This window comes from Drosophila arizonae, chromosome 4, assembly GCF_054131065.1.
Source record: "Drosophila arizonae isolate 15081-1271.41 chromosome 4, UAZ_ARI_1.0, whole genome shotgun sequence".
NCBI lineage: Eukaryota > Metazoa > Arthropoda > Insecta > Diptera > Drosophilidae > Drosophila > Drosophila arizonae.
Window position 1 is genome coordinate 22,094,452 of NC_142924.1, and position 15,447 is coordinate 22,109,898.

At 43.5% G+C, this 15,447-nt stretch overlaps 4 protein-coding genes across 15 annotated transcripts; 2 read left to right on the plus strand and 2 right to left on the minus strand.

The window, feature by feature from the left end:
• Positions 1 to 762: 762 nt before the first annotated feature.
• On the minus strand, positions 763 to 9,807 carry LOC108613141 (uncharacterized). 10 transcript variants are annotated; one of them, XM_089469016.1, is made up of 11 exons: positions 9,569 to 9,807; positions 7,922 to 8,559; positions 6,383 to 7,363; positions 4,060 to 5,581; positions 3,155 to 3,327; positions 2,792 to 3,058; positions 2,588 to 2,725; positions 2,277 to 2,526; positions 1,933 to 2,216; positions 1,680 to 1,862; positions 763 to 1,619 (listed from the first exon to the last, which is right to left on the minus strand). In XM_089469016.1, the coding sequence occupies exons 1-11, from the start codon at positions 9,579 to 9,581 to the stop codon at positions 1,539 to 1,541; spliced, it is 4,530 nt and encodes a 1,509-aa protein (XP_089325142.1). In that variant the 5' UTR covers positions 9,582 to 9,807; the 3' UTR covers positions 763 to 1,538. The 10 variants fall into 10 exon arrangements, with proteins under 10 accessions (XP_089325142.1, XP_089325147.1, XP_089325143.1 ...); XM_089469021.1 differs by lacking the exon at positions 9,569 to 9,807 and adding an exon at positions 9,278 to 9,416; XM_089469017.1 differs by lacking the exon at positions 9,569 to 9,807 and adding an exon at positions 9,163 to 9,304.
• On the plus strand, positions 9,382 to 11,183 carry Clc (clathrin light chain). 2 transcript variants are annotated; one of them, XM_018006388.2, is made up of 2 exons: positions 9,382 to 9,508; positions 10,311 to 11,183. In XM_018006388.2, the coding sequence occupies exon 2, from the start codon at positions 10,317 to 10,319 to the stop codon at positions 10,986 to 10,988; it is 672 nt and encodes a 223-aa protein (XP_017861877.1). In that variant the 5' UTR covers positions 9,382 to 9,508; positions 10,311 to 10,316; the 3' UTR covers positions 10,989 to 11,183. The 2 variants fall into 2 exon arrangements, with proteins under 2 accessions (XP_017861877.1, XP_089325157.1); XM_089469031.1 differs by lacking the exon at positions 9,382 to 9,508 and adding an exon at positions 10,026 to 10,207.
• A 93-nt stretch (positions 11,184 to 11,276) lies between these two features.
• On the minus strand, positions 11,277 to 15,203 carry Su(var)3-3 (lysine-specific histone demethylase Su(var)3-3). Of its 2 annotated transcripts, XM_089469026.1 has the most exons (4): positions 14,955 to 15,202; positions 13,336 to 14,883; positions 12,738 to 13,276; positions 11,277 to 12,676 (listed from the first exon to the last, which is right to left on the minus strand). In XM_089469026.1, exons 2-4 carry the CDS (start codon positions 14,874 to 14,876, stop codon positions 12,063 to 12,065), a joined length of 2,694 nt encoding a protein of 897 aa, XP_089325152.1. In that variant the 5' UTR covers positions 14,877 to 14,883; positions 14,955 to 15,202; the 3' UTR covers positions 11,277 to 12,062. The 2 variants fall into 2 exon arrangements, with proteins under 2 accessions (XP_089325152.1, XP_089325153.1); XM_089469027.1 differs by having other exon boundaries at positions 13,336 to 15,203.
• On the plus strand, positions 11,282 to 11,977 carry LOC108613135 (putative deoxycytidylate deaminase). The gene has a single exon (XM_018006391.2). The coding sequence runs from the start codon at positions 11,282 to 11,284 to the stop codon at positions 11,849 to 11,851; it is 570 nt and encodes a 189-aa protein (XP_017861880.1). The 3' UTR covers positions 11,852 to 11,977.
• Positions 15,204 to 15,447: the final 244 nt, after the last annotated feature.

A 15,447-nucleotide genomic window follows, 5' to 3' on the forward strand; every position in this document is an offset into this window, starting at 1 on the left:
ACGGCCCAAGGCAGGGCTTAGCGGCTTTTAGCGCATTGAAAGAACTGGCTAAGACGCGAGCGCTCCCTTCACCAAATCTGTAAACAAGGTTAAGCGGTTTATTTCCCTTTTTATAACTCCCCATTTTGATGTGGAAAACAACACGAATAGCAACTACTTTGCATTTTTGCATGTCATGTATCCGGTTAATTTCATAGCAATTGGACAAAAAAGGGAGAAAAGAAACAAACATAAACACAGGTTATTAAAAAAATAGGAACAATGTTTCATAGGGCCCCATACATGTAGTTAAGTAATTAGTAAGTAAAAATATACTATGGCACTACGTATACGGTATACCTAAGCATTCGAATCAGCTAGACCAGAAGAACTCTTCAGTTTCATACAATTTTCCATATAATATATTGCGTATATTGTGAAACTGTCAGACAGTCGGAGAATATAGTGAAAGTTAACGTATTGCGGTAAATTCGAATAGGTGTTTACCTTTTGTAGCCATAGAGAAAAAGTAGAAAAGTTTCCTGGTTGAGGTAAAATTCAGCAGCAAATTTGAATTGAGGGCGCGACCAAGCGATTTGTCAAGGCCACAGTCCGTCCGGCCGGTTATTGTGTGCGGCCATGCTATGCCTCCCGTGCGAACCGAGCAAAAGCGAAAAGAATGGAAAAGTACAATAAACGAAAGCGGAATCAGCCCAAAGAGCTGCTACCCTGTTTCCAAGACGAAATTTTAACATATTATTTCAGGAGCAAAACTTTTACGGATACAAGTCTTAAATTTTATATATGTATATAAATTTATTTTATTTACAAGCATTTATTTCAATTATCGAATGAACTTGCGAGCGAAAGAAATGTACAACTAATATTTAATCATACATATATATAATTATATATAAGATCTACTTAAATACAATTACTTCGGTCATGGACATTAAAAATAAAAGGCCGCAAACAATAAATTCTGCGTCTGTCTTTGTCTATTGTTAAAAATCCATTTATACTGAAGGTGCTAATAGTATTTTGTAGCGTGCTTACATATACCGGTTCTACGTAAGTTTCGGATGTGTTTATAAACATAAAAAACTATTTGCAACTAGCATTCTTATACGCATGTGTTACATGCAAGGGGACAACTTAAATAGATATATATATGGTATGCATCTAATTATTTTGCATTGGACTTGCAGATAAAAGCTTATAAGATAGTTACTAACATAATCGCATTAGAGACTTGTAAATATACCCGAATTATAATATTATATACAATAGTTTTAGACGTGTACCTACACAACCAGTCACAGCATAAACACTCTAACATAGTATGTTCATGCCGTGTGTATTGGATCGCAGACTTGAGAAGAGCGCGATATGAATTTGTAAAAGCTCCTAACATAAAACCAAAACTTAAAATTATTGCTATGAATATAAACTAACAACTCATTGAGTTTATTGCAGCGTTCTTGTATACATTTAAATATTTTCGAGCAGCTCTAGCTCCTGGCTCCAATCTGCAGTAAGTATACAATGCCTATCGTTGATTACTGCATTACTTCGCGGAAGCGTTTTTGCCGCTCCAGGCTCTCGACCTCCGCCCAGCAGTTGCGCATATTGCGAAATAGCTATCAAGATAAAAGGTGAACCGTTTAGATGAATACCAAAGATGGCATGACAAAACTAACCTCATCTATCCAATTGTGCTCGGCCAGCAAATCATTTAGTATTTCCGTCGATGTCTTGCCGGGGCACTGTTGCTGTTGCTCTGTTACGCGCTGCGAGCAATTGATAAACAGATTGAACTTCTCATGCGCAATCTTGTGGAAGAGATCCGCACGTGCGGCACAAATACGACACAGCACAATGTCCTGGTAGGATAACAAGGTAGAGTCAGTCAAGATTACAATTGATAAATTTATAACTAGAAATGCTTTTCACCTTCTCGTATACGATTCGTGCATCTGCAGCTATGGTCTGCATGGTGTTTGGATTGTAGGGCTCCCCAAATAGCAGGAAACGAACTGCAATGCCTGGTTGATGGCAGCCAGCGCAATTCTTCTGGGTCAAGTTGTTCTGCACCCACTCAGAGAACACATGACACTTGGGCCACGTCTCGATTGACGAGATAATGCTACGTGTCCATGGAGTGATAGCCAACAATTTCCGCTTGCAATTGTCCATTATATTGTCTATTACACGCACGCTTCCCAGAAAGTAGTCATCTGGAATTACAAGATGCAATTAGAGTACGCTTTTGTTGTAAATGATTTATAGGGATCTACCTTTCTCACGCGTTATCTCAGAGAAGAAGCTTGGATCGAGCGCTTGTGATATCATTGTTTGTATGTAGATTTCGAAATTGTCCCGATATGACAGAAAGTCCTCCATTATCTTTTCAATAAACTGCTCGGTATCATCGGCTAGCAGCTCAGACCGCATGAACTCCACAATGGTCTCCGTGTGAGACTGCAGCTGTATGCGTACGGGTGCTTTGAGGTAGAGTTTCTTGGTTTCAAGATTCCACGATGCGTACTGGGGACATAGAAATAACTTTTAGAGCTTTCAGAACAGAAATATTGGTATTTCAATTTACTTTCGACATGTTGCGGTAAAAGGTTTTGCCGTTCTGACGAAACGGCTCATACTTTTGCAATATGCACTTGGAGTCCACCTGCCAAATGGTCGGCCAGTCATTAACCAGATCCGAACGCAAAACGATAAAGTCTCCAGTCTGTGCAAGAGAAGAAGAGAGAATTTATAGTTACGGTACAGGTATATACGGCAAGCTATAGCCTACTTTAAAGTTCTCGGCCGTGGATGCAGATGCCGTCCCCGCACTGCCATAGCTAACGGCCGCCCCACTCTGCAGATCCTGCTGCGGATTATAGCCGTCGTTGGAGCCATGCAACTGTGGCTGCTGCTGATGTTGCTGCTGTACCTGCAGCTGTTGCAACTGCTGGTGCTGCTGCAAATGTGTTGTTGGCTGACAATATGTGTTCTTGCGCGGCGTTCCCTTGATGCGTCGCGCTGCCTTGCGCTTCCCATAGCCCTTGCCGTCGTCACTCTGTGTGATACACATTTACATATATATTGGTACAGTTGGGTGAGGTATGGATTAGAAACGCTAGCGACAGCGGACGAGCAAGCAAGATACACTTACATCTTCCTCCTGCGGCGTCCAAACGGGATCCGTGTCCGAGTCAGTGAACTCCTCCGGCTCACCAACCGCGCCGCCCTCCCCAATTGTTGATGTATTCAAGAGAAGTGCGTGCATGCTGCTCTCCTTGGCCTTGCGGGAGCATTGCTCCCGACGTGGCGGCAAGTTTAAAGGGTCTGTGGAGAGCACAAAAGTAGTTAGCAACATCAAAGTGGTGGTGGTGGTGGTGGTAGTGGTAGTGGAGAGCGAAACGGCAACCAAAATGGCAATGCATGCCACGCGCGGAACAACAACTACGTCAACAACATAAACCCACAGCCGAGAAGCCATCGACGACACTGCCGCTGCAGCCATTCGTCGTTTATCTCACACAGGTAAATAATAAAAATACAAGTTTTTATTTTTTGATGATTTTTTCTTTCTTTTTTTTTTAAATTAATAATATTTGTTCTCGGTATTCCATCTCAAAAATACTTATGCTTTCTTTTTTTTTTTTTAATGTTGTATCTTTTGTTTTTTGCTTTTGCGATTCGGCATTATAACAATTTTAAAAGTTAAGTTTATGTATTCGGTTTTTACATATGCACAGTGTCCATGTCCCTGGTTTAAGGTTCGTTGTCTCTGTCTCGTCTGTCGAGTCACATGGATGCGATGTGGTCATTATCGCGACTAATGCTGCCACGGCCAAATCAGATTAATAAGGTGATGATGATTGGGCGCGGCGGGAGCTGCTGCCACGCTAACTGCTGTGTTGATGGTGGCTGCCGCCGTTGGCGCGTCGGCGGCGGCGGCGACAGCGGCGGGTGTGTGATGGTGGTTGTTGTTGTTGTAATTGTTGTTGCATGGCGCAGTAGTTGTTGCGATAGTAGAGTGCTTATTGGAATTATGCTGTTGGTCAAGTAACATACCTTGACTGCCGCTCCCGCTACCCAACTGCGCGCAATGCTGCTGCACAAAATGCTGTGCGGCGCCCAGACCCGGCGACTCCTGCTGCTGCTGCTGGGCGTATGGCCGAAACGAAGATGTCGTCTGATCGGCTGCGGGATGCTGTATGACAGAGGTAGATGTTGATTCAGCGGCTGCTGCTGCGGCAGCTGCCGCCGCCACCATTTGTGCATGCGGCCTCTTTTTAGGCAGTATTTGAGTTTGTGAGAGTATTTTGATACGATGTCCATCGTCGCCGACGAGACCAGCCAAGTTCTGTGACGCCTGACCGTCTGTCGCTGTTCCACACGGTGCCGTTGCCTGCGACGTGGACGCCTCATCGCCGGCACCGGGTTTCCCTTTGCGTTTGTATGGAGTACGTGGATAATTAAGCTTGCGCGATGGCTTCACCACTGGCGGTGGATCATCATCCCGTTCACCTTGTAGAAACTTAAGGTAGCTATCCATAAATTGCGTTTTCTTCTCGCCAATGGACGTGCCCACGCTAACAGGCTTCGGTGCGGATGGACTATACGCAGACGACGTCGAACTGGATGGGCAGAGTGTTGTTGTGGCCGGCGTTATCCCATTATTACTGCAGTCGTGCGTCGAAGATGAAGGCGGCTCCGGTGAAGGCGTTTTATTAGGATTACGTATGCCAAAGTTTGTGTTGTTTGTCGAGGAGTTCGTGTTGCGTCCATTTGTTGCCAACGAATTAGCATAGCCCTGTTTCGCCAAACTATTTGCATCGGCCAAGAAGTCCAGTTCCTCTTCTATGTTTGGCACAATGACTTTATTGCTGGCTTCGGTGGCGGCAGCAGCAGCTGCCGTCTCCTCCTCCTGCTGCTGCACAGCCTCAACTTTATCCTGCTGATGCTGTTGTTGCTGCTGCTGTTGTTGTTGCTGCTGCTGCTGCTGGTGCTGCAGTTGTTGCGTATACACCTGTTGTTGTTGTTGTTGTTGCGTGTACACCTGCTGCTGCTGTTGTTGTTGCTGCTGCTGCTGCTGCTGTTGTTGCTGCTGTTGCTGCTGCTGTTGTTGTTGTTGCTGTTGCATACATGCCGTGTACTGGGATGCAATGGGCTGCGGAAACGCTGGATAGTACTGGGCTAACTGCGTAAGATGTGATTGCGCCTGCGATGATTGTAGGTGTGCGGGCTGCGGGAGATGCTGCTGCTGTTGTTGCTGCTGCTGCTGCTGAGAGGACTGCTGGTGTTGCTGGCTATGCTGCGGATATGTGGGTATGTTGATGGTTGTTGCTGGCGACACAGAAGCCGCATTGTTCTCCGTTTTCAGCGGTGTATTCCACTTGCTATTAAAATCGTAATACGTATTTTGCTGTTGCTGCTGTTGCTGTTGATTGTGCTGTTGTTGTTGTTGCAACTGATGATGCTGCGACTCCTGCGGACTGCGCACCGTACTGTATTCACTACTTGGAATAAGCGTCTTCTTCGGTTGTCGTTTGCGCGGCGTCTTTGCTGGCTTGGGCGGGGGCTTTACATCCTCCTGCAATTGTACCAATAATAGATTTTTATTAACCCAGCAGTTAAATTTGTTCTCTTAAATTCATTTATATATTAAGTTTGCATTTGGGATATTTTCTTTTTATAAGTATTACAAAGATGACATAAAACTTCCTCAACAACAACGTCACGTCACAGTTTCAAAATGACCACAAGATTTCGCCAATAAGATAATTAGCTATTTTGCTATAATTTATTGGTTTCGACAGAACGTACGTATGTATTTATATTTAACGAAAGAAAGACAAAACAAAACAAGAGAAACGAAAACATAGACAACAACGATAAGCAATAACAAAAAGTTCATAATCAAATGAGACAAAACGCCGCCACCAAAATGTAAACAGTAAAATAACAGAAGATAGATAACAGAAGTTCTTCGCGCCGCCACAAGGGGAAGAAGGTATGAGAGTTAACATAAATGCTTTGCTAAATGGGCGATCAGCCAAACAAATGCTAATAGAAATGTTACTATTCCATATATACAATAATATATACAAATACATATATATATATGTATTTGTATATGCATGTATATGTACTCGTTATTGAAATAAGTACGTTGTTATACAAATGGCTAGAAGCGGTTCGATTATGAACTAGTTCTACTCTTTGAAATCGATTGCAGATTCGTATAACAGCCGTTAGGTGGTAAACTAAACGCGAAATCAAAACACACCAAAATAATAACAAAGCATAACAAAGCAAAGCACAACAAACTTAAAAACAAGAAAACAAACGGAAAATTAATCCAAAAATAAATACATACAAATGAAATACAAACCTTTGGCACTGTTTGAATCTGTGACGCTAAGCTGCTCGAAGTCCCTGGCGACAATATCATATTAGCCACAACGTGTTGCCGCCTGCCTTGTGGCGAGCTGGAACTCTGCTGCTGTTGTTGCAGCAGATGCTCCTGGGCTACAGCCTGCGCCTGCGCCTGTGCCTGTTGCAAGGACACGGACGCGGACGAATCTACATCGATGACCGCTGGCTGATAAAACGTTTGTTTTATCTCAAGACCCGGTGGAAGATTAAAGACGAGATTCTCGCCAGCATCTGTGCCGCCAGCCGCATCATTGGCATAGTCCAGCTGCCGATGCTCTTGCTTGACATGCAATTGCAATACGCTCTTAATCTCTTCTTGCCCATCCTCTGGCTTTGTCCAGCAATGCTGCTGCTGCTGCTGTTGTTGCTGCTGCTGCTGTTGTTGTTGCTGCTGCTGTTGCAGGTGCTGTTGCTGCAGTGTGCTTTGTATCACAGATGAGTAGGCCACCGTTGTGGGCGCTGCAGACGAACCCGCGCCTGCCACGTTCATTACGGTGCGTCGCGACACTGGCGAACCAGCCGAACCAGCCGCTACCGACGCTGCCACCGGGGCCGTTGCCGTCTTATAGACAATCACCTGGGGTGATCCACCGACATCGACCGTGTGTAAATTCGTGATAGGTGATCCGTCCGCCGAGCTCAATGCCGGACTCGCATACTGCGCTGCATACGCCGGACTCGCATTCTGCTGTTCAATGTGAATCGTTTGAGTATCCTTGCGTGCCAGCTTCAGTTTTTGCCCATCTATGGTATAATATGTTTCTGCCTCGGCAATCTCATGTTGCAATTGTTCTTGTTGTTGTTGCTGCTGTTGTTGTTGCTGCTGCTGCTGCTGTTGTTGTTGCTGTTGTTGTTGTTGCAATTGGGTGAAGTAAATTAGATCGTTGTACGCTTTGAGATGCGCCTTGGTTTGTTGTGTGTTTTCTTGTTTGATTTGCTACAGATTCGTTGCAGTTGTAGGCAGTTGGTTGATTTTTGTTTTTTGTACATAAATTTGATGGAAACGGAAATTGTTTTTGTTCGGATTTCGTTACATATATATACAGTACATTACATACAGACAGTTAAAGGCATAAGTAGTTGAGGCATAGTCTAAGCAGAGTTAGTATTTGGTTGTGTAAGAGGCGCATCAAAAGGGACCCAGCATTAAAAGCTTTGAAAGACTAACTAGCTCTAAGAAAAACTTGGTCATTTCAGTTATTTTAAACAGGATTTAATGTGGAAAGACAAGAATATTGTGAATATAGTGTATGATACTCAGCTAATCAACTGTTTTGGCCATTTCTCAATTATTTTCGAATTAGAAATCCCTAAATATCTTAAGCTAAGGTTAAAGCCTGTCCAAATTCATCGATTAGTATGTGTATTGAGCATTGCTTACGGAATACCAAGGATACCAACACAGATACTGAGCCCCTTGAGCCCCTCCTCCCCGGCCATGGCCTTCTGCAACTCTGTGTTAAATATTGTTGCAACAATTGGATTTTATACTCACCACTTTGTCGGCCACTAGATTCAGTTGCTGTTGAGCTTGTTGCTGCTGCTGTTGTTGCTGTTGCGCCTGCTGCTGTTGCTGCTGCATGGCAAGGAACGTGTTGGATATCATGTTGGGCGTGTTCCACGTCAGCGATGTTGATGTTAGGGCTACCGTCGTGGGTGATGGCGAGGCGCCACTCGACGAAGAGTTCTCGCCGTAGTAGTTCGAGGCAACATTATTAACGGCAGCGGCGGCTGCAGCTGCCGAGGAGACAGCCGCCACCGCAGCCTGATTCTGAAATGAACTGAGCTGCTTGTCCAGCGTGGGCAGCTGCAGTTGCTGCAGCTGTCGGTGCGGCGTGTTGACCGTCGATGAGGCATAATGCGCAGGCTTTGGCTGCACGCTTGCTGCGGCTGCATGATGATAAATCTGCTGGAATACTGGATTGTAGCTGCCAATGGGCGATGGGGGCACAAAACTGCCGCCGCTCGCCGCAGCCGCATTGAAGCTAGCAAGACTAGCCGCTGTAATTGTTGCTAAATGTGGATGCTGAAATTCCTCCGCTGTGCTGCCCGTGCTGCCTGTGGAACCGGGGACGATGCGATTGTAAGCGTAAGACCAGGGGCTGGAGTTGGGATCCATGTGGTGTGCTTGAGCTGGAAGCAGGTATTTTGTTTGGGGTTAATTTTTGTATTCTCAGTATGGCATAAACATCAAATGCAGATTCCAGGGCTGCACTATAGACACGGTCTGCTCAGCTCGATACCATATCGAGACATGCATACATACATACATATGTACATGTGAAATTCGTATTCGTACTCGTATTCGTTTTTATTCTTTCGTATTAAATATGTATCTCACTTGCCGCAATCACTGGCTTTATGATTATTCAAATGAACTTTCATCTTACAATATGTGGAAATGAGTACATCAATACAGTTTCGTTTTATGCAGCCCTAGCGACAAGTGCATTTTTCGCAGATACTTTGATATTTATACATATACACACATACATACAATGATAAATTATGCCGCGCACAGTTTGGCGTGTTTAAGAAGGCACATTTTCTCTTATTTTTACATGTTCTCTCAAATTAGACAAATGTTTTTGTTTTTTTTTTTTTTGGGAGTATTTACATACATATGTATGCGTGTAAGTTTGTACATCAGTTTATATTTCCTTTGACCACTTTTAACATATACATACTTATGTACGTATGTATGCTTAAAGTATATGTATGCAAGTACATACATACATGTGTGCGTGCGATGAGAGATAGTCACTAGCAAAGCAACTTGGTCGTTTTACTGTTTCGTTGCGTTCACACTGCGATGGATCATCTTTATGATTAGCGTTGATTATGCACTTGCCTATTTACGTTACAATTTTAAGTAAATTTATTTTGTAAACTACTACAATTGGGCTGCATAACTTTTTTGTGGGTGAAACAATCTCCAAAATGGCCGCTCAAGTACAAATGAACTATTGTTCATTTGAACGATGCACACGTGAATCAGTTCGATGAAAGTCGTGTGCTTATGTTAGCCTGAGTGTTAGTTTTGCTTTGAATTTTGTTTGATATATGTAGTTATATTTGTTTGGTGAGTATAGTTTACGGTATAAACACAATACACACGGTATTTCCATTCTTATATACAAACCTCGTATATGCATTTGTAACAACGTGCGTAAGTATAATACTTATGTATGTAAACACGCACATATATCAATTTATTTCACCTTCAAGTGTTGTAAAATTTGATATCTTTGTACACCACTGATCAACTAAACCGTAAGAAGCATTCCCACCGGTAAAGATGTTTGATCAAATAACACATTGATGCACACATATTATTTAGAAAATACTTTATTTGTTTTAATTGATCCTTGTCTAATAAATGCATTTATGATATATTTTATTATTTCTTATCTTTCGTAGAATAAAATCCGCGCAAAAATTATTTTGTTTTATTATTTCTACTCTTATAATATCAGACAATTAATTTTAATTCAAACACGTTATAAAGATATTTACGGTCATAATTGACATAATAATTAAAAATAATATAATAATGGAATTGAAATACTGCCAATCGATACTGCCTTTAATTGGTGTATTATCGATAGCTTGTCATCTCTATTAGTGACTGTCAGTTTACTCACTACGAGTTTTTTTTTTTTTACAAAAAGAAAAGAAAAAAAACCTGTGGATAATACGTATTAAAAACATTATTTGGTCAATACGTTAAAATAAAAACTAAATAAGTTAAATTAACACTTCTCAAATAAAAACTAAAAAGGTAAGCAATGTTGTATGAAATCCATTATTGCACTTTGCTTGAAATTTACACATTCTACGTGTAAGAGAAAATACGCCCATTAACTGTAATCGTGCTCTTTTAGAGTACAATGGATTTGGATTTTGGTGACGACTTTGCTGCTAAAGAGGAAGTTGATCCAGCTGCAGAATTTTTGGCACGCGAGCAATCGGTTCTTGGAGACCTTGAAGCTGAAATAACTGGGGGATCTGCGACAAGTGCAGTTGCCGCACCTGCAACCGATGATGGACTGCTGGGCGGCTTAGTCAGCACCGGGGCCGAGTTAGGCAGTGAACTCTCTGCCAATGTTGGAGGTGGCCTCGAATCATCGACTGGCAGCTTCGAGGTGATCGGCAGCGAGACAAACGAGCCAGTTGGGATCTCAGGTCCTCCGCCGTCGCGTGAAGAGCCCGAGAAAATACGAAAGTGGCGCGAGGACCAAAAGAAGCGGCTAGAGGAGAAGGATATTGAAGAGGAGCGTAAAAAAGAGGAGCTGCGCCAGCAGGCCAAGAAGGAGCTAGATGACTGGATGCGCCAGATCGAAGAATCCATTTCGAAAACAAAATTATCGTCTCGCAACGCTGAAGTTCAAGCCGCTTCGTTAGAAAATGGAGCAGTCGAACCCGGAACCGAGTGGGAGCGCATTGCCAAGCTGTGCGATTTTAACCCTAAGGTCAATAAATCTGGAAAGGACGTCTCACGTATGCGGTCAATTTACCTGCATCTGAAGCAGAATCCCATACAAGTACAGAAAATAGCCTAAAATATACAAATATATATAAATATAAATAACCCTATTACGCACCTACTGAAACATTTCGATTTGACTATTTAGATTCTGATACAAAGTATTTTTTGTAAATTCCAATTATATTAAATATGTATTACATACGATTATTTTGCCTCTGAAGTGTTATATGATATTGAATATAAATAAAAAGAAAATCTTATAGATATATGTATTGAATTTGTTTTATTTTGATCTATAACTAGCAATTCTAAATATTAAATATGTATCGTAACTATTTATTTGTATTTTTATTATTTTCTAGTGTAATGTCTGAAGAACTGATGGATAATAATAAGGATCGCGTCGAGAGCATTGAGAACTCGACATCTACCCACAATCAAAAACGAAAAGATTATCTACCGTGGGACGATTACTTCATGGCCACCGCAATACTCTCATCGAAGCGAAGTAAGGATCCCTCTACGCAAGTCGGCGCCTGTGTCGTAGACAACCATAATCGGATTGTTGCTATTGGTTACAATGGCTTTCCAAGAAACTGCAGCGACGATGAGTTTCCATGGTCGAAGGACGAAGATAAGAATTCGATAAAAAATAAATACATGTATGTGGTGCATGCTGAGGCCAACGCAATACTAAACAGCAACTGCACCGCACTGGACGGTACGCGTCTCTACACAACGCTCTTCCCATGCAATGAGTGCACAAAGTTAATCATACAATCGGGCATCCGGGAAATATATTATTTATCTGACAAGTATAGGGATAAGCCTGTGTATCAAGCTGCCAGGCGGATGCTTGATGCAGTTGGCATTGCCTATAAGCAGTTTATCCCAACGCAAAAACAGGTTACTATCGACTTTGACTTAATTAAGTAAAATGATGTGATTATCTTTAGTTAAACGATGCTACTAACGTAGAGCAGCTAATATGAACTAATTTAATTGGTTTTGTCCTGATTGTTGTGTAATTCCTTCTAATAAAATGCATACAAATCACAATTACATACATTATCTATATATATATTTGACATAACTATATTTCTAAAATGGTCTTCGGTTGTTGCTCAACATTAAAAAAATACAAAAATTACTGCACATCTGTCGAATCGGCCATGTTTGAGTTCTCCTCAGACTTTTTTGACACGGGCGAGTCGGATAGATGTGGGGAAAGGTCGCGCAGCTTTACCACATTCCCGACTGAAACCGAATTAGCAGCTTCTGTGACAGAGTAGCCAATGTCCGGCGGCGTACCTTCCGGATAGCCTAAATAGTAATCGGCAATGCGTCCAGCCTCACGCAACCCGCTTAAATACGCGCCGTGGACAGTGGCCGGATAATTGCGTATCGTGTGCTCACCGGCAAAGAAGAGCCGCGGCAGTTCCTCGGCGTCTTTGCTGAAATGTGGCTCAAAACCGGTGGGCGGAATTACAGGTGCGGCGAGCAGATCATAGTCGCTGCCAGAGGAGCCCACTGACACATAGCTATATGAGCCGCGGGCCCATTGATCACTGCGCCAGCGAGTGACGACCGTCTCTTTAGGCTGTGGCACCGATGTATTGCCGAAGATGTTCTTCAACACGGACATACAGCGCCCGATGATGATGTCATCTGTCACGCTCTCCACGATATTGGCCGCCATGCCAGCGACAAGAGCCAGCAGCACGGGTGACGAACTGATGCTCCAGAAGAGAAACATTTCCCCTAATAAAGTCAATATTTTAATATTGTTTTTAAGGAAATTAAGAGCAAGTCAGCTACTTACCACGACTAGCTGTCGTGCTGCCCACGTGCCCAAAGAGATTCGCATTGGGATCCCAGAATATACGATCGAAACAGAGTACCACCTTGTTCAGATTGCCAAATCCCAACCGACGTATCGCCTGCTGCTTCCAGTCTGGCAGTGGCGGATCAAATTTCACGGTATTGGCATGATGTGCTTCCTCCTGTGTGACGGCTACCTTTAAAACGCCTAGCGTGAGCGTACAGACGGCCAAATCGGCCTTGTAAGTCATAAGCGAGTTTGAAGTCTTCAGATTTTCGGCCACAATCTCAACGCCCTTGCTGTTGTACTTGATTTCCTTGACCGCACTGTTTAGACGTATGTCTATATTCTCGGTGAGAGCAACTGGCACACAGGAGTATCCATTTCGCACTGTCGTATGGTGCCCAATGAACTCGAAGTCATCGTCCTGATCCCAGTGCTTCAGCGACAAGTTGTCTAGGCGGGTGGCATTGGCAAACTCCAGATTGGCAAAGTGCCAGTCGAGTATCAGACGATCACGCGAGGATAGGTAAACCTGGCTGTATGAGAGAAAGTGTAAGGATCAATGGTTTATGTCTATAGATAAAATCTGACTAACCTCGGCGCGTTCTGTTCGATCTCCTGCAGTTTCATCTCCAATTTATGGCCCTCGATGCGTTGCTCCGCCTCGGCGCTTATAGCATCCTCCAGTTTGATTTGAGTGTTGCGAATCGCGTACTCCTGGGATGCATAACTATTTTCATTGTGCGCGCTCCTTGGCAGTCGCTGTTTAACTAGATTTTGGAGATCTGACTTAAGCGTCGCAATCTTCTGTAAAGTGGCTTTCAGCCGTTTTCGATGTTCAATGATTCTTGTTTGGGCAGCAATGATCTCGTGCATATGGGCAGCTCGTTTCTCTTGCACAGCTTTGTCTTGCATATTGATGATCCACTCGAGCGCATCGCCCAATGAAACGGGATTGTTGCCGGCATAGTTGAAGTCTAGACGATGCGACAAATAGCTTGCGGACTCCAGCAGGCGGTTAAATTCACGCTCGATAACGTCATCCTTTTCTTTCGGTACCGGTTTTCCGTCGGGTCCGTACAACGGACATGTCTGCTGGATTGGCACCAGATCCATGCCAATCTGTTTGCTTAGAATGGTCATGGGATTGCCGTAGACGCCAGTTACTACCATGGCGCCAAGGTCTGCAATGTAGCTATTTTTGCGAAAGGTGGCAATGCGGCCGCCAACCCGATCTCTTGCCTCCAGCACAATGACATCCATGCCAAATTGTTGCAGCTGTTGCCCAACGGCCAGTCCGGAAATTCCCGCGCCAATTACGATTACCTTGCCAAGTTTTTTACTGGGTATTGGCGACAGCCGCTTAAAGATGCCGAAATTTATGAAGCCGTGCCGCTCCAGAAACGAGTGCACTCGCCTCACCAGATTCGGGTCACTGTCAAAGGGCGGCGGTAGTCGCTTGAGCGCACTGTCAAAAGTCAACTGTGTCTTGGGATTATCCACCCACATGTGCAGCAGGCTGTTGCGTATATTAAGGAACACTCGATGACCAAGTATGCCCGAGCAGCTTATGTCTGGGAAGCACGCCTCCTCGTTGGGTGTCATTTTGCTAAAGGGCAGACGCGACTGAAAGACGGCACCTTCCTGACCCGAGAGTACCGTAGGGGTGCTGTTGTCACGCGCTTCTCCATTGGTCCCATTCGTATCCTTTGGCAAAGTACTGCGTGATCCAGTGCCCGTACTCTGATTAACCCCAGCCTCCGACTTGCGGGTACGTTGTTCGGCCTGTCCCTGACTGCGCTTATCTGTCGGGCCCGAGCTGCTACCCGAAGAGCCAGAACTGCATTTGTCGGAGGCCGTATTCTCCGCACTGGCAGTTGCCGGTTTATTTGTGTAGTCGACCTTGGGCTTGTTACGCCGGCTGGTACGTCGCTCGTCACTGGTGGCGGGTGTGTCATTGGAATCATCATCGAATTTTGCCTTTGTATGGCTAGCAGCCTGACTACCACTCCCAGAAGGATTTCGTTTGGGCGACGGCTCGCCGTCGGAGTCATCACTAATAAGGGTAACATACTCGATGGGTTCGCCCATTTTAGTGGCACTGGTGCCACTACCACCGGACTGAGTAGGCTTCATTAAAGAACTATTGATAATATTAGAACCAAAATGCTCTTCAAATCGGAATGCGAGTCACTTCCTTATTTCAAAACTTACATTTATGGTAATACAAAATCAAAACTCAAGCCGAACAAAAGTTGATATATAGTAGCTTAGAACGAATTTATTTCACACATCTTAAATTTATTTGCCGGCATTGAATGTCGGTATGTCTATTTGCACGCTAACTGTTACTTTAATTTATAACTTTAAATGTATTTTTTTTAAGCATTGCAAAAACAAATCCTCCGATGTGCGACGGCTTTTATCGTGTACTATTAATGTTATTCTACACTGTAATTAACAGCGTTAAGCACGAACTCAACAGTGACACGAAATTTAACATTAACTTGAGTAACAGAGCTCAAAAAAAGAGATTAATTTATAGCTGAAATTGAGATCACGTGTGCATAGGAATTGAATGTCCTTATTAAAAAAATAAAAACAACAAATATTTATTTGCTTTTTATTAACTGAGAGCGCCGAACATCAAACATAATTGGATCAGTGCTGTAAAATATTTATCACTTTGTCTATCGATACCAAGTAT

Excerpts from the sequence above, each read along its gene's own strand:
- LOC108613141 (XM_089469015.1), bottom strand. The coding sequence starts at position 9,156 with ATGTACTTGCATACATATACTTTAAGCATACATACGTACATAA. Across the intron at positions 7,364-7,921 it reads ATCTAGTGGCCGACAAAGTG|CAAATCAAACAAGAAAACAC; the intron begins GTGAGTATAAAA and ends ACGAATCTGTAG. Across the intron at positions 3,059-3,154 it reads GGACGCCGCAGGAGGAAGAT|AGTGACGACGGCAAGGGCTA; the intron begins GTAAGTGTATCT and ends TGTATCACACAG.
- Clc (XM_018006388.2), top strand. The coding sequence starts at position 10,317 with ATGGATTTGGATTTTGGTGACGACTTTGCTGCTAAAGAGGAAGTTGAT.
- LOC108613135 (XM_018006391.2), top strand. The coding sequence starts at position 11,282 with ATGTCTGAAGAACTGATGGATAATAATAAGGATCGCGTCGAGAGCATT.